The sequence below is a fragment of the Myotis davidii genome, unplaced genomic scaffold (assembly GCF_000327345.1).
Source record: "Myotis davidii unplaced genomic scaffold, ASM32734v1 scaffold1208, whole genome shotgun sequence".
Taxonomy (NCBI): Eukaryota; Metazoa; Chordata; class Mammalia; order Chiroptera; family Vespertilionidae; genus Myotis; species Myotis davidii.
In genome coordinates, this window is record NW_006299241.1 from 264,215 (window position 1) to 292,057 (window position 27,843).

Here is a 27,843-nt window from a genome sequence, read left to right on the forward strand (position 1 = left end):
AGGTGCTGAGGTTATAATAAGCCTTACTCTCTTTTACCCTTTCACTCTACAACCTTCCCATACCTCTGGGTACAGGGAAAGTAGGCCATCACAGATGATCACTGTCATCTTTGGGACTTCTGAAAAAACAGTAAGGATTAGGGTCTTGGGCAGGAGCATCCTTAAACTTGTTACAGAGAGAGTTTAGTACTAGTCAGTGTTTCCAGCTTGCCCACAGTAAACCAGAGCACAGCAGAGAATAAATAGTTAGAGCCAGTACCCTGAAAGCTCCAAGGGGCTTTGTAACTTTGTTGATTTAGTAATGAGGATTTGCTTGTGGCATTGAGAAATGGAGTCCTGCCTTACCCAAGCTGTCCCCCAAAAACCTGGAATACCCTACCCTCAGTCCTGACTAAATACTGCAACATTTATTGTTGGTGATGTACTTCTCTTCCACCAAATCCTTGTTTTACTCATTCACTATTCCAATGTGTATATATGGTCTCCCCATGTAAACAGTAAGTTGCTGGGAGTAATAGCATAAGTATGACATATCTGAATCTTTCTCTTCATGTCAGGGCTCAGTGAATGCTTGGGAGTTGATTGTTCATTGAAAGCAGCCCAAAGGTTCTAGGGTCTCTTCTCCATAGTCATTTGGGTCTGTCTTCACACAATTGCCAGCCATTTTGTGGATCTAGAAAGAGCAAACCAACGGATGCCTGAAAGATGTTTAATCAGTGAACCCATGTTTTACTAATTAGCAGGAGGAGTCATGACAGGAATCATGAACTTTTCTATAAAATTGAATTTCTATTCTTGACAGCATGTCAGGTCATTAGAGACAGGCTGTACGTTCATCACTCCAGCAGCAGCAGAACAGTCATAATCCTATTACTCTGAAAATAAATATAATCAAGGGCATTTTCACAGCCAAAAATGATCCCCCAAATCAAAGCACATGCAGACGTGTATATTTGTAGATTTGTTAATTATACCCAAGTCTTATCCCTAAATCTGTTTTTGAAGGTGACAATATTGTCAGTTCAAAGACATTTTTACATTTGAGATATTTTGTTCATCATTTATGTTAGTTATTATTCACTCACTGGCTCATCTTCCCATACAAAAAATGTACACAGAGCCCTATGTGGAACAAAGTATGTGGGATTTCATCAGAGCAAAATTTCATAGGCAAGGGGATTGACTCAGGCAGATAATCAGGGGCCTACAAGTCTACCTACATTTTTATGTTTATGGGATGGCAGAGAGGGCAAAGAAGAATGTAAGAACTGTATACATTTATTTATTGCTTGAAGAGGTAACATATTCTCTCAGTACAAGATTTGAAAGATATGAAAAGGTATAGGGTGAAAAGTAAATCTCCCTTTCGTTCCTGCCTCCAGATACCCTGTTACCCTTCCTGAAGGAAACAACTGATACCAGTTGCTTGTGTATCCTTCCAGAACATGAATGCAAGCAGCCTCTCTGGCTGGGAAGCTTTGGTGGCAATATTTGGAATGGGATTAAGAAGGCCAGCTATCATGCTAGTGTAAAACAGGCACAATTATCTTCAATGTTCACTCTGTTGCCTTTGGGTGACTCTTCTGGTCTCCATCCCCTTACTTTCCTGCTTACCTTGACCTGTCCTTCCCTCCCTAGAGAGAAACTCCAGCGTCAGACCGTTCCTGTCCTGTTACATTCCTCAGAACCCTGCTTGCTGTTGCCTCACAAGCTGCCATGACTGAGAAATTTATCCCCACTAGAGAATTCATGGGTGTCTGTGGATTGATGAGCTACCCTTTTCATAGAACATGTTTCCATTTTAGCAGGGGTGTTCAATCAAAAGAGTGACTTGAATAATGGGGATTTCAGGTGCTTTGTCATGAGAGACCAACAGGATAGTGAGATTTTGTTTGTTTGTTTTTCCCGAAATGTACAATCTTGTGGCTCTTCCCATCTACTTCCTCTGTGGTATCAGGTCAACTGGATATTCAGAAACTAGCTACCTGAAATTGTTTGATTCGCAAGCAGTAAGAACCCTGATCTGGATTTCTTTTTTTCTTTCAAGAGTATGTGGACACTCAGAGTTTTGAAATAAAATCTCTAATGCTAAATAGTTCTCCCTTAGTATATAATAACTATATACTCAAATATTATCTAAAAAGAAAAAAACCACTGTAACAGTAAATAGGATAATTATTCTGACTTTAATATTCACTAAATGCTATCTCATTCTGCTCCTTCCAAAATAATATTTAGAATATGAAGTTGGAGCAGATGGCTTCACAAATTCAACATTTTCTCCAATCTGGGGGTGGGGAGAGTAATGCATTTCTGCTGTGATTTATTGAAGGAATCTTTGTTTATGAATGGAATTCATTTTGATTTCCACAGGTAATATTCTTCTCACACAATTAGGCACAACATCACAACTCAAGGGAGAGCAACAGTAGGAATCTTCATAGTAGTTATCTGTATTAACAAAAAAAAACACAACATTTTTTTGTTAAAAATTTGAACAAAGTCCTCGTGGCATTGGGGACTTTGCTTATAGTGAAAGTGTAAGAAATTTTATCTAATGTAAAAATAAATATAGGAATTACAAAGGAAGTGAAAGTTGTGGTGCTTTCCTTGGATAGTTTAATATAAATCCAGGGTAAATTAATTCATCTTGACAACACTGCTAAGGCAATTACAACTGCATATGTTCTTTATGCATTGTGAAAAATAAGCTGTGTTATTCACAGTAACTTTAACCTAGGGGAGGATATGTACAGACAAACCTCAGAGGCCTTCAGAAAAGTCAACATAAAATGGTAACACACATACTTATACCCTCCCATGAATTTAATATTCTTTCTCTGAAGGTTTAGTTCTTAGCCTGAGAGTGCCTACTGGCACAGAAAACACAATTTTTCATTCTGTGTTGATAGAATCAAGTTTCTGGCTGCCACAGTCTGATGGTAGCATTCAGATTGCAGTTTTAAAACCTGAGCCAAAGAGACTGCACTACCTGCCGCACTGGCTGAGTTACTTCTTCGGGTGCCTTAGTTCTCTGAATCTATTGCTTGGTACAACATTAAAATCCTGGATATGGGATATGTTAGTGCTCCCCATAAGAAAAATGTGTACAGTTGTTCAGTATATTTGCTAATGAAACAATATCCCACAGGGACAGCAGGGGAGCCAATACTAACCAACCCCTTTGCAAAAATGATTTTACCCAGTCAACTCCAACTATTATCTACTAAAGAGCTTCCATAACCCCTGCTTTCTATATGCCATAGCTCTCCAGTGCCTCCATATGAGCATCACAGTATATCTACAAGCTAGCTGGCCAGAGTTTGATGAACTCTTGTGGGCAAGGAAAAAGTTTTTTTATATGCACCAATATTTCCATACAGAAATGGAGACTGAGACTCTGTACACTAGACCAAATAGTTAAAATGGAAAATAGTGCTGCCTCACACAGTCTTGTATTGAAGATAGAGAGACTGCAGCTCTGAAAGTAATATGCCCAAGGTCACAGAGTTAGTGACAGAGCTGGAACCTGAGCCAAAGCTTTCTGGCTCCTAGTTTGATGCTTAAATAAACAACCCACCATGCTGATTCCAGATTGGCTACAGCAATTGGAAATAAACTGTTATATGGAAACATCATAATGAAAAATATAAGTAGAAAAAGCAGTTCTACAGCCAGCACTGAGAAGGTGGGAGTACGATTACAGCCAGGCCACCAATGGTGTTCTGTGATTGGAGTACACTTTGGTCTTTAAGAAAGCAACCAGAGGCCACTGCACCATCATCCAGCTGAACACACAGAACATAAAGTCATCACAACATCAACTTGAGCTCTTAAGTTCTTGCTCACTTTGCCTTTAGACCGATTTTTTCCTTATATTTTCCTTTCCAACACCCATCTCCACTTCAATATCTGTCTCTGTACCTAGATATTTGACTTCCTGTGGAAGAAGGTGAGCATCTAAGAGCGTTGTACAGCTCAGTGGGTATTCTTGGTAGAATGTGGTGAGCACTAGCTTGAGATCCAGGACACCCAAGCCCTGGAACCAGTTCTCTCTATTGATAGGCTGAGTGACTGTCCATAAGGCAGTTTTATTTTCCTGCTTAAGGTTCCTCACCTGTAAACTGAGAGGACTGCACTAGACAATGTCTACATTTTTTCTATAACAATTAGTAATCTATAACAATTTTTTTATATTACCCATAGCTTTTTTTTTTACTTTCAGTCCCTTCTCTCTGCTATTAGTCTAATAACCCACCAGATTTGTACATACAAAGTGCTTCTATATACACTTTCTCAGCCAGTTCATGTATATACATGTACCTGTACTTTTAGTTTTGAGGAAGAAGTATATCTCAAGACCACATATGTGGCCTCATATTAATTCAATATCTCTTAAATATAAGTATAGGCAACACAGCCATTTCTCTTACCACTTGGGAAGCTTATTCCTGAAGGAGTGCCTTGTGAAGAGCCTAAAGATTTGAAAGTAGAACTACTTGTTGTTGACTTGAGGGATGGTGTCAACAATTTGTGCTTGAAGGTTTTCTTCAATCTTTCCTGTTTATACCCAACATTTAGCTCATATCTGCTGCTCCCATCTGAAATGACAATAAAAATCTTAAAAACATAAAACTCATCAAATTCTATACTTTAGATGGGTAAATTATACCTCAAAATTGTGTTTAAGTAATCTAAAGTCCAATGTAGTGTTTGTTCTGAGTACCTCAAGTAGTCAGCTTTTTCATGAAATTATGAAAAGTTTGAATTGTAATATGTGATACAGGCAGAGCCAATTCACCTACCCAGGATACTTGCTTTTCCTAGAGTCTGGCACAATGATTAGCAGGTGACTGACATGCACAGCATAATGGAGTAGAATCTTTGAGTTCAAGCACTGCTTTCCCTAAAGGAGCTTCGCATTGAGATTGAGAGAAGCTGCCTGAATTGGATGGAAGAGCCTTTTTATACATAGAAAATCAGTTTGCCTGGACTGGAGATATTCCCAAAGGCTTCATCAGAGTCCACTACATCTCCTACTGTGCAGGAAGGGCCATCGGTACATTAAGGAAGCCCGCTAGCCAAGCGTCTTAGGGATGTTGACAAGTTCTCCACCTAACCATCACTCTTTGCTTCCCACATTCACTCAACTCAGTGTTGGCTATGGGCCAGAAAGCCCCTGTGACAAAGTGCCTGGAACGCAGTAGACAATCAATGTTCTCTTAATCGAATCAAGACTCAGGTGACAGCAAGGAAAAGCAATCCAAGGAATCTGGGCCAAAAGAGAAGCTTCACTAAGTAAAAATCACATCTTTAACCTGACTTCATTAATCTCAGCACAGAAGTACAAATTAGTTTCATGACACGGAGACAGCCTCCATTTTTATGTTAATGCTTCATGAACTCAAGTAAGGAGACAAGTTAATCTGATTAGTTTTATAAAACCTATACAATTCAAAAACTTGCCCAGACTGGCATCTTACCAGAAAAGTTATCCAATTGCAACCGCCTGCAACAGAGGTGAGTCCGCCACTGCTCCCGCACACTCTCCTTCATCACACAGTGGAACACAAAAATGAGGAATCCTATGACAAGAGAAGGTCAATCTTTTTCAGCTTCTTTCAATAGCTGTCACCAATGCCCAGAGTCAGGTCTATTCTTCTCACCATAAATACTAAGGAATCACAGGGTCATCATTGGCTTTCTGAGCTCATTCATGTTTCTGTAGCCTCCCTGCCAAAGGCAGTGATGGCAAGAAGACCTGTATCAAGATTTCATGTCAACCAGTGTTTCCCCTGGGCTGCTATCCCTCCTAGTGCTTGAGAGATCAGGTCTGCAATGATAGCCAGCCTCTGAAATTACTTTCAATGATCACCACACCCTGACAGCCCTGTGGAGAGGCCCACATGTGAGAAACTAAAGCTTCTAGTCCACGGCCATGTGCGAAGATTCTCTACACCCTGGCTGACAGATTGACCAACTTTGTAAAAGTTCCTGGGCCAGACCTACCCAGCTAAGCTTCTCTTGGATTCCTTATCTTCAGAAACTGTATGTTTGTTCTTTTAGGCTGCTAAAATTAGGGGTAATTTGTTACACACACAATGAATAACAAATGCACACTCTTTTGCACAATTGCATTGTGTGGAAACCATAAATTTGTTGTCCTAATTTTCCACTGCCAGCCCTTATTTTGCCCTTCAAGTGGCATATGAGTGCTGAAGGTATCTACCAGCAAGATTGGCCATTTCTCATCCCACACTCTGAAATATCTCCTTGGAAGATAAAAGTGGGATGTAAGATGACCCTAATTTAAATGCCCTGGAAGGCCAATTGGATTTCCTAATGTTTGGGGGTGTAATAGGAAGAAATAACTTGTCAGCAGCCTGACTTTTATTTATGGTACATGCTAAAAAGTCTTTTTATTCATAAAGCCTTTTCAAATGCTTCAAACTGAAACTCATTTGTACCATTTCTGAATTCTCATAGCACTTTTTTATAATATTTGCTATGTTTGGTTATATTATTCTCCATGTATTATTAATCTCTCTCCCTAGCTGTAATATCTTTGAGGGCTGAAGTATCTTTCATTTTTATCTTTACATCACTTATTTCTTTTCCTCTAGTGCTATGTGTAGCAGCTCAATAGATGTTTGTTGACTTGAACCTCAAGGCACTTGATACACAAATTCTCAGAGCCTTCTGCAATCTTAGTAATACGTTCTTGGGCCTCAAAATATTTATTTTTGCCCAAGTGCAGTTTGAAAACTTTTGTTCTCTATATAAGGGTTAGCTTGTCACTTCATTGGGCAGTTGTCCTGAAGAGAAACAATTAGTGATGTATAAAAGATGTCTTAACTTATTGCAAGCTGAGCATGAGTCAACAGTAAATGCCCCCAAAATTCACTTCAACTAGGGTATTAGTGGGAGTAAAGAATCTTGATTGAGTCAGGTGAGAGTCTCCTGCCATCTGCCCTGGTTTGGACCTTTCTCCTACCAGCATCATGCTCAGATTGGGAGACTTTGTTTTAAGAGGATAATGAAAAATGGTAGTCTTCAAGAATACTATGCAGCTGTAAAAAGGAAGGAACTCCTACCATTTGCAACAGCATGGATGGAACTGGAGAGTATTATGCTAAGTGAAATAAGTCAGTCAGAGAAAGATAAATATCACATGATCTCACTCATTTGTGTATTATAATGAAAAACATAAACTAATGAACAAAAACAGATGTAGAGACAGAGAAGCATCGATCAGATGCTCAAAACTCAGAGGGAAAGCAGGGGAAGGTGGGGCTAAGGATGATAGATCAACCAAAGGACTTGTATCCATGCATATAAGCATAAGTGATGGATGTAGACAACAGGGGGTGAGGGTGAGGGCAGGATTGGGGGGATGAGGAGACATTTGGGGGATAAGGACAAATTTGTAATATCTTAATCAATAAAGGGAAAAATAAATTCAAAAAAAAGAATACTTAGAGCAAACGAAAATAAGGATGGACTTGAAGAAAGACTGAAAGAGCTGAGGTGTTGTATTTGGTTAGGAGAAAACTTGAAGTGGGTAATATAGGTTAAGGAGAGATGGTAGCTATAGTCATAATACCCTCTGAAAGGGCTGTCATGAACAGGACAAATTCTATTTGTTTTGTGTGGTTGCCAGGTTAGAACTAGAAACAATGGGAGGAAGCCACAAACAATCATGAAGTAACAAATCACAGCTAGTGTTTATTCACCAATGACTAGATCATAGGCATTGTACTATTAATCTAATTTTTATAGATGAAAGACTTCAGAGCCCAAGAAATCTAGTAAACTTGATCCAGTCACAGAGTTGATGTTGAACCGACAGCATCAGGGCCGAGGACAGGTATTTTGGCTGCAAAGCCCAGAAGCTTAACCACTACACACACTACTCTCAGGAAAGGATGACCCAGGCAAATTTTAGAGCTGATTACATGCTATAGTGGCACGAATATACATTATATTAATATATTAATGAACTTGTTGTATACCTTAAATTTATACAACGTTACATGTCAAATATATTTCAATTTTTAAAAAGGGAGAAGTTAAATATTCTGCTGTATAGAATAATGAGCTCTCAGTCTCTGGAAAGTTTGAGGCAGAGGCATGTAACTTCTTGTCACTTTATGGCAAGTTGGATTGGGAAGTTATTGGTTCCCTGATTCCAGTCCTGAGACTTTCTGATTCCAGGTGGGAGGCAGCAATCTGGAGGCTAAACGGAATGACAAATCTCACCACTTATGCTGAGGGATTTGTCTCCATTTGTAACCAAACAAATGTGGTGATGAATCAAGCATCCTTTTTTGAGCAGCAGCCACCTGGAAGGTGGTACAGCAACCTGATGAGAGCAAACCCTAGTCTCAGAGCAGGTAAAACTCCAGCTCCAGCATGAACAAGGGGCAATAGTGACAACAAACACCTATTACTGTTCTGATTTCCTGCATGGATTTTAAGTTAGTTCTCAGACTTAAAGGTTATTCTGTGAATTCCAATGAGCTGCCTGCCAGCTCTCCCTTTCTGCCTGACAGCCTTGCTTTTCCTTTCCAATAACAGATTGATCTGCTTACTCATTAGAGTATAGGAATGAGGGAAGATGTCAGGTTTTTGTCAACTGCATTTTTATTTGTGCACCCGTCCTTCAGAAATGGCTCATGATGATCATACTTTTTCACACCTACCCACAGGGAAACCCTCTTCAGCCAAAATTATGAACTTGCCATCTGTCTTTTAAATGGCTACTTTGTTCACTTGCTTCACTGCATTCTTGTTTTGAGTAATGTGTGTGTGTGTGTGTGTGTGTGTGTGTGTGTGTGTGAGAGAGAGAGAGAGAGAGAGAGAGAGAGAGAGAGACTTGTGTTTGAAACTCAGGGCTCTGAAAACACCCTCTCATCAACATGGCACATTCTCTTTTGTAGGAAGGACTAGAAACTAGAAACGCTTGGTGCTTTACTGACATAAAGCATATCTAACAAACAGAGACAGCTTGGCTCTGTTGATGTTGGATCTATGGGACTTTGGTTTTAGTCATCAGGAGAACCGCAATTGGATTGTGCTCCTACCCATGTAGGCTTCCTGCTTAGATACTACATCCCTTCCACAATAAGAATGGAGCACTTGCTGTTTTGAAAACACTCCTCCCCCTTTTAAGTTCTAAACTGCTTTGCTTTCTTGTTCTTTTGTCAGCTTCCCTTCCCTTTAACCCCTCTTTCCATAAAGTGAGTGAATTTCTCCTCAGAATGAGTGACCCAGAAAGAAGCCTGGAGTTAGTGCTGAGGAAGAAATCTGCACAGGCATCTAGTTTCTAATTTACTTCTGTGTACATTCTACACCGAGTCTGGTTAGTTCTTAAACCATCATAATACAGACACCAGGGTAATCTCTGTGTAGTCCAGGTAGTTATGTAAAGAGGTAAAGTATAGACTCATCACCACAGCCTCAGTCAACAATCAAGGATACAATCAAGTGCTGACAGCCTCCAAGGGAACCATGAGAGTGAAGTGGAGAGCTCACAAAAATTCTGTCCTCACTATAATAAAGAATAATAATGGCATGTGAAGGAAAAACAATACATTTTGTGTCTTTTCACAATCCAATCATAATATGGCTATATATGGTTAGCATAATCTGGTGGGAAAAATAGTTTCAGTTGATACACTTCATTGCTGAAAAATGAAGTGGTTTCTTGAATCATTAAACATGATGGAAAAAAACTATGTCTTATTCTAGATTGTTTCCCAATTTCCCTATAGCACCTTGCAAATGTTTACATACCAATTCATATTTCCCACAATTCCTCAGCGATTAATAACCACAATGTCAAAGTGTTCTGAAGTTTTTTAAATGCTGGGCTAATCCAAAAATTTTTTTAATCCGCACCCTTGATATATTTTTATTGACTTCAGAGAGAGGAAGGGAGAGAGACACACAGAGAGAAAGATTCATGTGAGAGAGAAACATTGATCGGTTCCCTCCCTTAAGAGACCTCACCAGAGATTGAACCCAAAACCTAGATACATGCCCTAAATTGGAATTGAATATGTAACCTTTTGGTGTGCAGGACAATGTTCCAACCAATTAAGCTACCGGTCAAGGCTAAAACAAATTTTTAAAAGTATTTTTCCCCCAACAGAATTTCTCAGAGCTTTTTAATGTATACTGTGCCATTTTAAGAATGGGGACATGTAGTTTGCTGCATTTCCCAAACTTCTTTGACCATAGAACCCTTTTCCTCCTGGAGCATCCTATGGAACCACCAAAAAGCATTTATCAAATTAATAAATAGTTAAAAGCACTAAAGGAGACCCTAACTCAATGAACTGCCCAAGTCGACTCACAGTGGCCTTACTGCAGTGGCCCAAATCAAGAGGGCCAAACTTAAGCATACGAGCATGAGGTGGAGTTTGAGATGCAGAAATCACTCTGCATGCCTCTTTCTCCCAAGATTTTTTAGTAGGCAAAATCCGGCTAAAATGAACATCAACACTTATTCAGAGGTATATTAACCAGATCCTGAGCTTTTACTTCTAATGTCATCTTTGGCCTACCATTTAATCACTTCATTATCATTTGTTTTCCTTTCACCAGAAAATAGGAAGGAGATAAAAGAGCTATAGAGCCATTAGTTTAGAATAATCTAATTCAGCCCTTTGTGGCAACTTTTTCAAGTTTAATTTGTAGTAAAACCAAGACTAGAACCTTACCCTCTTGCCTTGACTGACTACTCTTTGCTCTTCACCTTCATTCCTCTGTGACTCTACAATTTCCTGGCCTGGCTCCTTTTTATAATGTATTAGGATATCTAATGCAACCATAGTCTATGAGGTCAAAAGTTTAATGTTTCACCTTGGCCAGTTGTTCAGTGGTTAGAGCATTGGCCTGAGGACCCAAAGGTCACAGGTTCGATTCCTAGTCAAGGGCACATACCTCGGTTGCAAGTTCGCTCCCTGCCCCAGGGTTGCATGTGAGAGGTAACCAGTTGATGTGTTTCTGTCACATTGATGTTTCTCTCTCTCTCTCCCCCGCCCCTCTTCCTTTCCTTTCACTGTCTCTGAGAATCAATTAAAAAGAATATCCACAGGTGAGGATTAAAAAGTTTAATGTTTCTACTGTCCAGTAATTGCTATGTACAATTGGATAGTGCACTTCAAAATGTCAACACAAATGTAAATCTATACAATTACCAGCACAATGTGTTGACATATTGCTACAAGAGGTATTACCAATTGGTGTTTGTTATAGACATTGCCAACTAGTTGGAGTTGAGTTAGCTATTTGAACTTCTTTTTAAAACCTGAGAAAGAGAGACTGGGTTATTTAATGAAGTCTTAGCATCCAGCCAATGTTTCTAATGGCTGTATGTCAACTCATTGACAGCAGAGACCTCTTACAGTATCTTTCCTTCCCTTGAATCCCTGAAAGATGAGCTTATTTTCCAATACAGCAAAAGATTTGGTGGAGGCCTCGCTAGACACAGAAAATACAAAGAAGCAGAAATTACCTTGTAAAGTATTAAAAATGGCAAAAAGATACAAGAAAAGGATCCTCACAGGTCCCCAGGCAAAAAAGGCAAACCCCCAGGTGAGGCCAAGTAAGAATGTTAGGCTTGTTGTGCTTTTGAGGTCATATAGGATCATCTTCTGCCGAGTCTTCTGGCTTTGGGATTTTATGGAATTCAGTTGAGCAAGAACAGTGCAGAACATGGAGAAATTAATGAGAAATATGAGGCAAAAATAAGCCACAACTGAGATGTAAAATAGAGAATTGTCTTTAATCCAACAACTGTAAGAGATAAAACAGAGAAGACAATTGTGAGGTAGAGAAATATAAACTCACATTTTTCAATGAGACTCTGAAGATCCTCTAGTTGATTTCATTCCATCTGAGAATACCTAGTTAACAGACCTCACTCATACTCACAGGGGCAGAGCTGAAAATCAAATCTCAATCTCTGAAACCACAGCCAAGGTTTCTTTCCAGTGTTGAGCCAGAAATCCCAGAGGATTTTATGCCCTACATATACAGAAACCTCTCAGTCTAATTCCCGAGGAGGAGATTCTCTTCCTCAACAGCATAAAAACAAATGATGTATTTCCTCCAAAAGTGGTCTTTCCCTCATACCTGAGCTTTTATTTGCAGGATAAATATTACTGTAAAAGGACATGAGCAATGAATGGCTTTTCTGAATGTTATATCAAACAGTGATGAGCTTATCAGAGTTAATGAAAATGCAACAAAAAGGAAACAGCTCTGGTTGTATTACTTTAAAGTAGGATGTATACTTTAAACTTCCCACCACAGCCCTAGCCGATTTGGCTCAGTGGATAGCACATTGGCTGTGGACTGAAGGGCCCTGAGTTCAATTCCAGTCAAGGGCAACATGCCCAGGTTGCGGGCTCCATCCCCAGGAGGGGTTGTGCAGGAGGCAGCCAATCAATGATTCTCTACCATCACTGATGTTTCTATCTCTCTCTCTCTTCCTTCCTATCTGAAATAAATAAAAATATATTTAAAAAAATAAATAAATACACTTCCCACCACAGCTACCAGTTTGGTCTACAGAGGCAACAATAGTCACTGGGGTGATTAATGGCTCTACCATTTCTATTAAAAAATAAATATTTGGTGATTCATAAGCACAAATATTTCATATAATAAAATTTCCAATTACTGGTGGTATTACCTCTGATTTTTTAACATAGACAAGCTTCACTAATTTAACTATGTATCAACTTAGCTGAGACCTCTTTTTCAGAACCGGGAAATTCTCCTGTGCTTATATTATTCATGCTGTTGTGGATATTTTTTTGTGTGTGTGAGTTTGGGTATGTTTGTGTGTCTTGGGAGGGAGTGGGGGGAAACATTTAATTTCCCTAATAGAATCTAATACTTAAGCTTCCTTGAATATCATCTTCAACATTAAAGAAAGCTATAGAAATTCATAAAAGAGGCAACACTATATGTTTGAATAGAAAACCATCTCCAAGACATATTGTTAAATACCAAATAATGTTTATCTACCATTTGGTTAACAAAGTGTGCAAGAGAATATCTATACAAATTTGATTATAAAAAGAGTTGCATCAAGGGTGAGAAACTGGGTAGTTGAGGTTGGAAGAGGGTTTTATTTTTCATCCTCTACCCTTTTGTACATTTGAATTTTGTGCCATATTCCTGTGTTACTTCTTTAAAAAATATATTTTAAAAGCTTTTAGAGCATTCTGCCTCTAATTAACCACTTCACATATGAAAGGGGTGTTTTCAGAGGTAGTGGTATTGATTTTGTTCTGGCTTTGCTTTTGCTTTTGTTCTTTGAAGAATAACCATTAGCTAGATAATTAGCTAGACTTTAAGTCACAAAACAGTCATGGAAGGAAGATGGAGGATGAGATGAGAAGGGAAAGGAAAGAGAAAGAAAGGATAGCAAGGAACTATGATTAGAAGGCATATGCTGGAAAGGGCAATAGAATTTTGACCTTCTGGTAACTGTCATCTCAATATGAAAAATGGAGGAGACTGGAGGGGAGGGGGGAAGGCCTCCTACTTTTGATTCCAGTCCAGTGAGAGAGAAAAATCTATAGTGAAAAAGTACTTGAGAGGCAATGCTAAAGAAAATGGATATGGGTAAGTAAATAAAATCAGAAATGAGACTGTGCAGTCTAAAGGACTACATGGTAACTATCTACAGGCCTATAAAAGAAGTTTCTAGAGAGACAGAGCAAAGTAAACGGCTACTCTCTTGTGGCTGTGCATGAAAGAATCAAAGAGATGGATAGATAGATAGATAGATAGATAGATAGATAGATAGATAGATAAGGGAGGGAGGGAGGGAGGGAGGGAGGGAAGAAGGAAGGAAGGAAGGAAGGAAGGAAGGAAGGAAGGAAGGGAAAAAGAGAGGGAGGGAGGAAAATAATAGAAAAACAATAGTACAAAGCTGAGTCAATTTACAAAGGAAAGAGGTGGAATCTTCTCCAGGGGAGAGCTTTGTTGTTGAAAGGTAGAACGTGTTTTCCATCCTGTTTCAGTATTTTCTTATAGTGACAACTCCAATTCCTTCCAAGTTCTGCAAGCTTTCTAATTATAATAGTTGTAAGTTATATAGCACTTACAATGGAACAGGCCACATGCTGAGCACTTTCTATATATAATGTCATTTTAATTTGCACACAGCATTGAAAGCAAACATTATTATCCCCACTTTCCAGAGCAGGAAATGAAAGTAAGAGGTAAAGTAAGTTACCCAAGGTCGTACAGAGCCCAGGTACTTAACCATCTTGTGAGTGTGTTCATGACTGTGTTTAGGCCAGAAAGGCTGAGGTTGGATCTTTCCTGAAGCCAGCATCAAGACAAAGCCTGAGGCCAGAAACACCCCACCATAATCTGATGGTCAAGAGCATCATCAGCCCTGGCCAGGTAAATTCAGTTGTGTCAGTCATCCCAATATGCCAAGATTTCAGATTAGATTCCCAGTCAGTGCAAATGTGAGAATCAACTAATGAATGCATAAATAAGTGGTACAACGAATCTCTCTCTCTCTCTCTCTCTCTCTCTCTCTCTCTCTCTCTCTCTCTCTCCCCCTCTCCTCTCTATTTCCCTCTAATTCATACAAAATACAGAGCGTCATCACTTGAGAAGCAGAGATGCTGGTACTTACAATGGAGATGTGGTGCTCAGAGTTCCATACAGATCTTTCTTCACACTCAGTATGATTGCCACCATGATTGCTGGGATCCCTAGTGTGGGGAAGCAAGCCAAAGGCATCCCATTAGAAAGCAGGGGAAAGATTCTGATCAATGACTCTGTGCACTGATAAGTTAAGCCACTGTTTAAATGAATCACAGATGCACAGGCATCAAAATACCATTGTTTGCAAAATGTTTGTAAATTCTTCTAAGTTAAACATTTCTAGGAGTTCTCCAATCTGTTAAACTAAACAGCATGCCAGTGGCTCCAATAAAACACCCACTGGTTATTAAAAATAGCTCAAGTACCAAAAATCAACTTGGCAATAGAAGTATCTAGTTCATCGGAATGCAAATTTGCATCAAGCCTTTCTTCTCAGATGATGAGCCGCCAATTTTTTCTTTTGTTCAATACTGTCCCTCATTTCCTGGCATCTTTTTGTCTCAGTTACCTTGGATGAAGGGCACAGGCAATCAGTTGCAGCCTTTAGTGTTTTTCTGACAGGGGAGCTGTTTCTATACTCGTTACCAGTTTGACATTTTGACTAGATCGACCAGTTAAGGACGAGTCAATTCAGCCAGACTATAATAAAGCAATCAGTTCAGTCAAAGTAGTCAAGCTTGATGTGAGTATAGACACAGGGTTTAAAAATTCAATTTCATATACATTGTGCAAAACTTAAATGATTTCTTTACTTCTAACAATGTACTTCTGCTAAACTAATAGCATTATTACACCTGCACATAATTTAGGAGTTTTGTAAGAAGCTGTTCTAAATTCCAGAGTGCTAAGCATCTTGAGAAATCCTCCATTGTCCTATCCCAGTGGTCGGCAAACTGTGGCTCGAGAGCTATATGCGGCTCTTTGGCCCCTTGAGTGTGGTTCTTCCTAAGCCTTAGGAGTACCCTAATTAAGTTAATAACAATGTACCTACCTATATAGTTTAAGTTTAAAAAATTTGGCTCTCAAAAGAGATTTCAATCGTTGTACTGTTGATATTTGGCTCTGTTGACTAATGAGTTTGCCGACCACTGTCTTATCCTGTGATAAACAGGACAATCCCTTCAGTTCTACATTTTTCTCATCTAGCACAGTGGCTAGCATGATGTAGATATTTGAAAAAATACCTGTTGGAGACCAGAAGAAGAGGAGGGAGGGAAGTCTTACATTAGGATGGAAGTTGTGAGGTGGTCCCAAGCTCTGTTTACACTTTAATAATTAAAAAATATATATCCTTACTGATTGTTATTTATTAAATGTGGACAAATCTACTGCCTTGGACAGAGACTTAAAGGAATAAAACATTTTTAATAGGTTGCTTTGGCATTAGAAAGGCAGAACTTCAAACACAAACAGATCCTAATATTCATTTTCCTTAGAGCTGATTGCATTTATCTAATAGTTAAATGCTCTGAATCTCCCTGTAGTGGGACAGCTCTGGACTGGCTCCCTGACAACCTTGCAGGTATCCACATAGGCATAGGCTTGAACCACAGCTGATCTGAATTTTGACAGAATGCTTTATGATCCTCCGTGAATTTAAGAAGGTAGCAGGCCTATGAGAAGGTGTTCCAAGATCATCTCCTATTTGCCTCCCTATCTTTTCTCAGAGGCTGTCATGAGACAGTTTCTCATTGCCTCCAAATTCTGAGGAGGTGTGGGGCTTTTCACCCTTCCTCCTCAGAACAGAACTGCAGAATAAAATACTGCATACCTTCAGTTTAGAACTGGCTCCTCAACAACAAGGAATCCTACAACTCTTGTGACAGCCATCTGTTCCCCTTTTGTTTTGCTGTCATTCTTCATAGTGTGGGAGACAAAGACTTGGGGAGCTGACACCTTTAGCTATTCTTCTTTTCACCACCAATGTAAGTAATAAACTGAATATAAAAGTTGCCTTGGCTTGTGTGTGTACTTAACACTCCCCAAGTTTTTCCTGCCTCCAAAGTACCAAGGCTAGCCTTTCCTGACACTCCAGTACCCCCAGGAAGTGGGTGTAGAACCAGAATATCAAAAGATGAAAATCAGCCTTGGGAAACACCAACATTTAAGGAGCAAGGGTCTGATGGAGGAACAGTCTGAAGAGGAAGTTTAAAATGAGTGATGATGAGGGAGAAGGAAAGCCAGGATCCAGTGCTACTAGTATTTACAGCCCCTTCACAGTTAGCCATATGTGGATTTTCAGCTCTTTGGATTATTTGTGAAGACTCTTCCACAATTCATTCAATCTTCCAGTTGACAGTTGACTAGAGATGAAGGATGCGAGGCATAAATGGGAGAGTATTGACTGTTTTGGGCTCTGTGTTTCTGATGGATTCCAAAGTGCACTAAAACAATTTTTTCAACTACGCTTTGTTTAGTATTGCCTTTCTGTACTCTCCACATTAGCATAGATAATAGCACTGACCTTATCCAATTAAAGCTTGTAATATGTTAACTCATTAAAAGGATGAGTAGCTAATTGGGAAGCTATTGTCTTTAGAAAAGCAGTGGAAGATAAAATCTGTCTCCCTGTGTATCCTATGCATTCCACTTTAATATACATCTTCTATGTGCCTAACATTTTCTGCATTCACAATCTGTTTTGAATAGCAAAGTGGGGAGGGGGGAAAGGAGCTGAGCTGACCCTGTCAGTTAGAAATACAGTCAAGAAATCCAATGAAATGACATCTAATTTAGGAAAGTTTCATGCTGAGTTTCATTCCTGGCTTCTTCCAGACGGAAGCAGTGATAGTGACAGTCATGAGGTGTAGTGAGAATCAGGGCATGTCTGACTGAGCACCATTTCACACATTGCAACTCCTTTCCCTGTCCCTTAAGCAATATGGTTAGATCACAGAGGTTAAAAGTCCGAACTATAGAGACAGATTCCCTGGTTCAAATTCCAGTTCTGCCAGTTTGTATGGCTATGTTGAGTTTAGGCAAATTACCTAATTCCTTTGTGACTCAGTGCCCTAATATATTAAGTGGAAGTAATGATTAGAGATTTTGTAAAGATTAAATGAGTATATAAAGCACTTAGAACAGTTCTGGCACATGTAAGTGCTGCCTAAATGCTGGCTGTTATAACAGTAAGATTTTGTCGGGATTGTAACTTCCATAAAGGGAAAGATAAAATCAGCTCACTACATAGATCAGAATTTAGCATATACACAAGCAGATGCTCATTAAATATTTGAAGGCCGGTTCCTCACAATGGAGGTTAAAAGTTGAATTTCTAGATCAGTATAGGCAGAAAAAGAGATATAAATCCAAATACCAGTGAGGCAATCCTTAATTCTTTACCTATGATAATAACAGACTTTGGTCCCAAATAATTTGTCTAATGGAGCCAGAATTAGAAAGACACACAGGCTTAAAACAGAGACATCAAGGACAATGGCAACATACTTACCCCAACCAACTAGGCAAAATTTAAGAATATAATTGGGAATGTATATGTTGAAGACTTTAACTAGAGCAAAATACATGTGCACTGCCTCCAGGCCCATCCATGTCAAAGAAACGAGCAGGAAGTAATGAAGTGCCACTGCTGCTGTGATACAAAGTCCCTCTGTCTGAAATGATGACGACCAAGAATTGAACAGAAAAACCAGGTTTAGCATCAGTAGTGCGGCACACAAATTGATCAGGATTTTGGAAGGATGGTCTTTTCGAAGTTTGCTAAAAGAAAAAAGACATATTTAGCAAATCAGGGTCTCCGTTTTTAATCAAGCCTTGCTACATCTTATCTGCATAATAAGTGAAAGAATGAAAAATTTCTTATTAAAATTAAAGTACTCATATCACTTCACATGTACTGAATTTTAGAGTTTCCCACCCTCTCTCCAGGTAGAGTCAAAGTATCCTAAGTACAGTGACCTTTACTAACAGGAATAATAATAGCCTCTATCAACTAAGCATCACCTTTTTTTGGGGGGGGGTGCAGAGAAGGAAGGAAGGTGTATCCTGGATATACAATTCTATCATCACTCCATCATATTCAAGGCTATATCTAAATATAACCAAATAGCAGGATATCTGTGCAAACCATTTCAAGTAGTTACTTGAATATTTCCAAAGATCCAGACATTTGCCATTGTGGAAATATGACCTTAAGTTTCACTAAGTGATTACAATTGTACTTTGTGAAAACTGACCCAGTATTTTCCAAATTAGAAAAATATATATTTTCTTTTCATTCTTTTTTATATATATCAAGTATTTACTGATTTAAATTTTGCAATTTTCATTTGGTGTATATGTGGTTTTTAAAATTGAGGTAAATAGTAGAGTACACAACTCTTAAGAATGCAACTCAATGAATCTTTACATATGAATATGCCTAAGGGAATGCCACCCAGATCAGAATGTAAAATATTTTAAACATCTCAGAAGGCTTCTCCATTCTTTCCCTCATTAAATATTCCCACTAGAGGTAACCAATATTAACTTCTATCCCCATATATTTAGTTTCACCTGTACTTGGAATTTCATGTAAATGGAACCATCTTCTCTTTCTAGCTTTCTTTGCTCAACTCTATGTCAATGAGAATTAGATATTATTGAATCGAAGTAGTTTATTCTTTTTCTTTTTACTGCTGTGAAACATTTCACTTATGAATATACCAGAATTTATTAATCCAGTTTCCTGTTAATGTACACTGGGGTTTCCCATTTTTGGCCACTATGAATAAAGCCACTTTGAATATTCTTGTATATGTATTTTTGTGGACATATGCAATCATTTCCCTCTAATAGTGAGATTCTCTCTAGTAGCTCGATGTATATTTATCTTTAGTAGGTATTGCCAGAGACTTTTCCTATGTGTCTATGCCATTCTTGTATTCCCACCAGCAATGTATGAGCTCTAATTGTTCCATATCCTTGTTGGCTCTTACTATGTTCAACTTTTTAAATGCAAGCCATTCTGGTGGGTGCATCAAAGTGTAAGTGTGGTTTTAATGATCATTTCTCTGATGAATAATAATGTTGAGAAACTTGTCATATACTTATTAGCTATTTAGGTAAGGACTAGAGCTGGGCATAGATATCTTTTTTTATGGGGTACCTGCTCAAGTCTTTTGCCCATTTTTAAATTGTATTGTATGTCTTTTGCTTTTTGACTTATAGGAGTTTCTACATATTCTGAATACAAGTCTTTTGTCAAATATATATCTTCTCCCAACCTACAGTTTGCCTTTTCACTATCTTAATGATGTCTTTTGATGAAAGAAGTTTTAATTTTAATGAAGTCAAATTTATCATTTTTTTTCTTTTATGATTAGTGTTTTTGTATCCTGTTAGGAAAATCTTTTTCTTATCCCCACCCTCTTGCTTTAAAAAACTTCAATTATAAGCCTTGGTTGTTTTCTTTTTTAACATGTCCACCACGGAGTCTAATGGATCTGACCTATTACTATTGTGATGAATCAGAACCTTTTATGAAATTAACCAGGTTAAAATGACAACAGCATCCATCAAACCAAATTAAGTTTACTCAGAGCAAGAATGTATCAACTTACTGAAAAGCTATGTATGTCACCATTGCAACTCCTAGGAAAATGGAGGAGATTCCACATCCAGTGTATGTTATAAGTACTAATATCTGCTCATTCACTGCATCCACTGCAGACCTTGATAAATCCTAGGGAAAGCATTGCATTGTTTTTATACATGTGCCAGAACTAATTTATGGTAAAATGCTTCCAGTGCTGCCCTAACCGGTTTGGCTCAGTGGATAGAGAGTCAGCCTGCAGACTCAAGGGTCCCAGGTTCGATTCCGGTCAAGGGCATGTACCTTGGTTGCGGGCACATCCACATTAAGGAGTGTGCAGGAGGCATCCAATCGATGTTTCTCTCTCATCAATGTTTCTAACTCTCTATCCCTCTCCTTCTCCCTCCTGTGTATAAAAAAATCAATAAAATATATTTTTTAAAAAAATTCTTCCACTGCTCACTAACAGGAGGTTCCCAGGGTCTATATCATCTCTGCTACAACTCTAATAAAACCAAAGTATGTAGATGAATTTATAATAAGACTGCATAGTTTGTTGAATATGTGTAGTGTAACTTGCAGTGTACAGGGCATAAAAAGCCATCAACAGCACTGGAAGAACATTTAATCCTTGATTTTATTTTCATTAACATGTCCCACACTTAAAATGTAACCAAACTAATAGATGTGAATTGGAGACGCAAAGTGAATCATTATCTGAACTAACCATCCCCAAATACTACACAAAACATCAAAAACAAATGTTCCTTTTCCTTAGAACTTAAATAACTTTTCTAAAATTAAGAGGCAAAATGGACCTTGGAGATCGCATAATCCAGTAATTTCTTAACCTGAGGATCATAAAAGACCTGAAATGGCATGCAAAATCATTTGAGTATATGAGTGCATTGTTCTGGGAAGGTCAGTAGAATTCATCAGATGGTTACAGAGATTCATGATCAATAAAAGGTTAAGAAGCACTGCTCTACTCTGGTAATTCTCAACTGGAAATGATTTTGTCCTTCCTCTAGGGACATTTAGCAATGTCTGCAGACATTTTGGTTGTCACAACTGGGGAAGATGCTACTGGCATCTAGTGGGTATAGGCCAGGGAAGCTGCTAAATATCTTACAATACACAGAACTGCCCCCCCCCCCCACAACAAAGAATGATTTGCCCAGAATATCAATAGTGCCAAGGTTAAGAAATCCTGGTCTATGCCAATCTTTCACATTTCGGAAGACAAATCTAAGGTCCAAACAAGTAAAACAAACTGACCAAAATCACATAGGTATTTAGTGACAGAGCAGGCATGTGAGCTCTGGTGTTTTGACTTCTACTGTTATGTTTTAATCAATTTGGAGGGAGGTAAACAAAATTTTTACAAGTCAATAGGTATCAATAGAGTACCTCTTATTTGTTGAATAGATATGGTAAAAATAAATATAAAACAGACTCTCAGCACTCAAGGAGCTTACTATCAATAAAATAAGCAACTCATGCATGACACATTCAACTAACAGTATATAACATATAATAAGGTAACTTAAGAGAGCTAAGAAAGTACTTGTGCATGGGTACAGAGGAAAGAACACATTTGAGAGCCATTTTGAAGGAAAACTCAGCAAGTCCTGATGTTAAGGAGGACTGTAGGGAGTGAAGGAGATAGAAGATTTAACAATGATGCTGAAGCCTGGATATGTAAATTGACCAGATAACTCTTGTTTGGTTAACTACTGCAAGTATTTTTTAATCCATCTTTCCTACACTACAATTTGACAAGAATTATTAAAATTAAAAATTTTAATGACCATGCCATTTACCCCAGCAATTATACTTCCATCAATTTATCCTACATAAATATTTACATCAGTGTTTATAGGTAAATGAATAAAAATGGTTGTTGCAGCATTGTTCACAATGGAGGAAACAGTAACAACAACTAAAATGCTTATCCATATGGGATTGGTTAAATTCACCATGTTAAATCCACACAATGGAATACTATAAAGACACTTAAAAATTGAAATAGATGGATACACATTTTCCTGAAAGGTGTTATATATATATTTAGGTGGAAAGCAAGTAGTAAAAACAGTATAAATAACTTGACTTGATCACATTTTATAAAACAAAAACATATATTAATATACACATAGGAAAAGATTCTGAAAGAATATACATAAATGTATTAAAGGTGGTAATCTCTTGGGAGGGGGATTGTAGGAACCTTTTCTGTAATGTTTTAATTGTGAGGAGCAGGCATTAATTTTATAAGGAGAAAAATAAACACTTATTTTAATCTCTATTTGGATGAACACAGGTGAGCTTTTTTTCCACTTGACACTTTTCTATAACTTAGTTCACAAATATATTCCTGAACTGTAATCCAATAAAAGTTGTCAAAATTCTATCAAGGCGTGCTTAAGAGACAACTCACCATTAAGACTCCAAAATGGGTGAGGTGGTCACAATGACAGATTGTGTAATTTATATTTGTTTCCTTTACTTTACAGCCTGATGAATTCCATCCACCTAGCCCATCTGCAGGAGACAGAAGGAAATTTCAAAGCAATTTTTGTTTTTCTCAGAAATATTTAAATTTTCATTATATGCACCTTCCAAACATGTCTTATAATTAGTATTGCTTGTTAAGACAGCAACATAGAGGTATAATTGAACACTGAAATTAAATTAAGTCTAGTAAGCTCAATTGATTTTTTTGGGGGGGGGCTTCATAAATGTCACAACTTCTTGGCTCTCACTTTTCCTGTTCCTAACAGATTATGACAGACTCTAATCATGAGCAACAGTCCTGCCATCATGCTAAAACGACAGAATTAAGTACTGTTCCTTTTCAAGTAGCACAAACAGGAAACAGGTAGATGTAGAACTTTCTGAAGGACACAAGTTATGGAATATAGGCTGACACTTGGGCATGCGCTGTGAGACTGGAACAGACATCTGAAATAACCAGTTCAATCCAGAATTCAAATAATCTCACGTTCTTTGTACTCAAGCCAGATCATGGTCTGAAGCCCCTTAAGGCCAATTAAAGCTTCTGGTCTACATTATAAACTTTTGAACAATAATAGATACAGAGGCAGAGCTGCCTCAAACAGATTGTCAAACTGCAGCGGGAAGGCCGGGGAGGGTTGTGGGGCAGGAGGTAGGGGGGTAAGAGATCAACCAAAGGACTTGTATGCGTGCATATAAGCATAACCAATGGACATAAGACACTGGGGGATAGGGGAGGCTAGGGGACTGTCTAGGGCGGGGGAGGGGGAATGGACACATATGTAATACCTTTTGTAATAAAAAATTAAAAAAAAAAAGCTTCTGGTCTACTTGACACCTGCCTAATTTCTCACTCCTGAACATATTTAGGATTCTAACACCAACCCTCAAACTTCCATAGCCTGTAGATTTTGGGTACTAGATCAGATTTAGAGTAGAACCTCCAGGGTAGCACCAGACCAAAGAGGTTATTCTAAGGCAGACAGCTAAATATGATCAACATTTTTCCATCTAGGATAACCCCATAGATTCCAGAGGCTCTGGATCCATGGACAGAGGGGTAGGGGCAAAGGGTGACCTGGAAGAACCAAGGAACTTGCATTAATGAGCAGATAAACTTATTTAGGCTGTGAGGGGCAAGGCTCACCATTTTATAGGACTCTTATCCTGGGAGACTTGGAGGGGACCAGGAAATCACAGTACTATCTCTGTTGTATTCCCATATCACAGGGAGTTAAGTGGGAAGAGACTTTCTCTTTTCTCTCAGAATTCCAAGGATACTGTAAAATGACAAGTTCCCAGGCAGAGCTTCCACAGGTGGAAGACTGGTCACATAACCACTCCTGGCATTCCAGGGGAAATTGATTCTGTGTGGGAATTCTCTGAGATTAGGCAATATCCCTGAAGATTCAAATTGAGATGGCAAGCCTAAGAGGGACCCATTCAGCATCTTATCCCCAACCCATTCTCTTACTGTCCCCAAAGACTCATACCTAGCAAATCAGGAAGGGCCCTTAAAGACCAAGCTGGAAGTCTTATCTCCTCAATGAAAAGATAAAAATATTGGAGCCCCAAGAGATAAATGGATTACCCAAGGACACACAGTAAGGTTAGAAGAGATGAGGAAAAAAAGGGAAAGATTTATCAGTGGATGTTGCAAATCTCCGTGGGAAACCACAGATAAAGAGCCAGGTGTTCATTCCTCAAATTTCTTTAATCAGCTTGAGGCCAATCTGCTCTGTGTCTTCTAGCTTTCTTCCAACTTTGCTTACCCCTGAGTTGTGTAATTTTCTGATCCCCAAAATAAGTCTCTTATGGAGAAGAACATGTTTTTTTAACCCCCATGCCTCTATTCTATATAATAAAGAGGTAATATGCAAATTGACCAGCACACCCTCACAAGATGGCTGCCCAGGAGGTGGAGCTTTTGACGCCGACTGGCATAGAAACCGACCAATCAGAACCTAATGAGGGTGAACTGCGAAGACAGACCCTAAGGTGGGGGCTGAAGAGGGGTTTTAAGGGAAACAGCTGTTTGGTGTAAGGTGTAAGAAAGTGGTTCAGTTTTTTAATGACCAGTTTGGCAGTATAGTGCATATGGCTGGCTGTCAGTCCAGATATAGGGGTTATGTATTTTTGTCTGCCAAGAGCATCTCCTCCTCTATTTAAGCAATCCTATCCTATATAATCTATATCTATTCTAAAAAGGGGGGGGGTAATATGCTAATTAGACCTGGTCCACCAGCCATCTTCCAGACTTCCAACTTCCTTCTAGACAAAGCCAAGTGGTGGGAGCCAAGGCAGAAGCAGTTAGGGGTGATCAGGCCAGCAGGGGAGGGCAGTTGGTGGCGAGATCAGGCCAGCAGGGGGTTGGGGGCAATCAGGCTGGCAGGGGAGGGAAGTTGTGAGGGAGATCAGGCCGATAGGAGAGGGCAGTTGGGGGTGAGACCAGGCAGGCAGGCAGAGGCAGTTAGGGGCAATCAGGCAGGCAGGCATAAAGGTTAGGGACGATCAAGCAGGAAGGCAGAGGAGTTAGGGACAATCAGGCAGCCAGGCAGAGGCAGTTAGGGGCAATCAGGCAGGTAGGTAGATGAGTGGCTAGGAGCCAGCAGTCCCAGATTGCAAGAGGGATGTCTGATTGCCGGTTTAGGCCTGATCCCTGTGGTCCCCAATTGGAGAGGGTGCAGGCTGGGCTGAGGGATGCCCCCCCTCTGCATGAATTTCATGCACCAGGCCAGTAGTTGATTATAAAGCTCATATTTGTATTTTGGCAAATCAGAGTTCTCTGTAGGGTCTGATAAGACAGTAGCTTCAGTAAAACTCCCTTGCTTCAACTGCCAAACAGAAAAATGGCCAGGGGCAAAGTCTCACTGAAAGACAAAGTTTTGAAAAATACTTACTGTTCTTCACAAAGTCCCAAAAGGCACAATGAACTTGATCATAATTCTAGAAAAAAGGAAAATCATAGGTAAGCACCTTTCCTTGTGATAGTTACTACACAATAGCAAGTACACACAAGTGTTTTGTTTTTTTCTTACCGTTTTTTCAAATAGTATACACACATAGACCATTTATGAGTTGGTTTTAAGACTAACCACAGATAACTTGGGATTTACAAGAAAGAAAACAACATGTTATGCATGGTGATCTGGTGTGTGCCCCTTAAAATATTTGATAACATATGAATTTTCCACAGTCTCCCCGTGCAAGGCCCAGGAGTAGGCTGTGGACGGACAGTGCAGGTCTGATGTATGGAAGGTGTTCCACATGGAACTTTGGAATTTGGGGCTCAAAGCTGAGATCAAGCCTTATAGGTACAAGATTGAGCTGCCTCCTTCTTAGGCCTAATGAGCATTCCTGAGGCCTCACCAGCTTCTGCAATCTCTAGGACTGGAGACAATGAGAAACTGGTTATTGGGGCATGCTTGGAGTGCTATGGACCCAGCTGGAATTGACATCTTACCCAGCTAACATATTTCATTTGGTATCTGGGTTCTTTTTAATTCCCTTTCCCATTCTTTCTTCTTCCCTTCTAGAATTAAGAGCTGGGAAGAATATGTTGTACCATGTGGTCTTTTAGATTGGGAATGAAGGAAGCTATTAAGACTTCTCACTGGACATACATTAACATCAAAAAATGCAATAGTAGTTCATTATTATACCATGGCTAAATTTGATCATTTAGTAATATATACCTTATGTTTTGCCATATGACTATGGCTTTAAATCTTTGGTGATAATTAATACATATTGTAATGTTCTTCATGGAAATTCAAAGGATAAAGATATTTAAATATTATTTTAAGTTGTTTGCTTCACTCTTAACTACATGGAATTAAATACCATTTAGTGTGATGGGACAACCACTAATCCACATGCTCATAGTCACTCCTCTGCCAATCTGTCACAGTGCTAGAAGTTCACCATTAGTTATCCCTTTAGGCTAAGGCATTATTTCTAGAAATCCCAATTACGATACATCTCAGCTACCTGAAATGGAATAATCTTCATTAAGTTTTAGATCACATCGGTTAACTAGCCAATTATTTTTATTGGGAAAATCATGGAGGGGTTCTGAGGCCTTTTTATTCTGAGATTAAAATGGATGTTTTACCTGGTTTCCTTCAATATGCTGCAGAGTAATAACTACTGGGTCAGCCAAGTTTTGAATGGATATATCTGAAATGCTGGCACTCACAACGTATGTGGTTAATGTATTAGTGACGTTTTTGATCTATAGATGAAACATAAGGAAGAGGAGGTCAGGTCCTAAATTTCTAATTTTTTGCATTCCAATAATCATTGTAGAATTTTGAAGTAATATACCTCATTAGGTAGAGAAATATGGAAAATAAAATCATGAGTTAAGAAAGAATTTTTAGAGATTGTGTAGCTCATCTCCTGTCTTCATATAAGGTCTCATTTATACCAAATTAGAACAATTTATTAATATCCATACACCCAAATATCTACCCAACAAGCATTGTTTTTGTGTCTGCTACTCAATACTGCACAAGCAACAAAATCAAACTATTCCCTACTTTGATAACTTTCTGGACCCCGATATGACCCAACTTATCCCAGTTATAACCCTCAACCATCCTTACTTCTCAGGAGCCTATCCTTATAAGGAACATAAATCCATCATGACTTAGTTATAAGCCACTTCCTATTCTATACTCACTGTAAATGGAAGTAGATTGATCAACATCTTGCTTGGAACAAGTCTCTGAGGACATTCATCCCCCCAAGGAGACCAAGAACTCTGAGGCCAGAGCACAGGCATTGTGTGTCTTGTTGTCTCCCACATGTAGGTACTTTATCTCGTACCCACAGTGAGTCAGTTACTTTGTTACTGGGTCACTGAAACAATATAAGCATTTTAAAAAAATATATTTTATTGATTTTTTACAGAGAGGAAGGGAGAGAGATAGAGAGTTAGAAACTGCCGGGAGCCAGTCCATCCTTGCTGTTTCAAGGGACCTGGCATATATGGCATACTGTTCTTAATATGTTTGCTCACCTTCTTGGCACCATGTGTTTTAACCAAGGTCACCTCTCCGAGAAAGGTTGTTTCCCCAAGTAGGGATTTTCCCCTGAAATTAGGGAGGGAATAAAACCCCTAAACTAAGTGCCAGGCGGGTAGT

The 27,843-nt window shown here is 38.9% G+C and overlaps 1 protein-coding gene across 1 annotated transcript in view; it reads right to left on the reverse strand.

Annotated features, from left to right (window-relative positions):
• Positions 1 to 586: 586 nt before the first annotated feature.
• ADGRG4 (adhesion G protein-coupled receptor G4) overlaps positions 587 to 27,843 on the reverse strand; it is a 106,836-nt gene continuing 79,579 nt past the window's right edge. Inside the window, 11 exon segments of the mRNA XM_006774702.1 lie at positions 587 to 673; positions 2,390 to 2,451; positions 4,434 to 4,601; positions 5,484 to 5,585; positions 11,522 to 11,802; positions 14,675 to 14,753; positions 18,098 to 18,366; positions 20,208 to 20,329; positions 22,620 to 22,723; positions 25,597 to 25,642; positions 26,811 to 26,930. Coding sequence (XP_006774765.1) covers positions 587 to 673; positions 2,390 to 2,451; positions 4,434 to 4,601; positions 5,484 to 5,585; positions 11,522 to 11,802; positions 14,675 to 14,753; positions 18,098 to 18,366; positions 20,208 to 20,329; positions 22,620 to 22,723; positions 25,597 to 25,642; positions 26,811 to 26,930 — 1,440 coding nt within the window.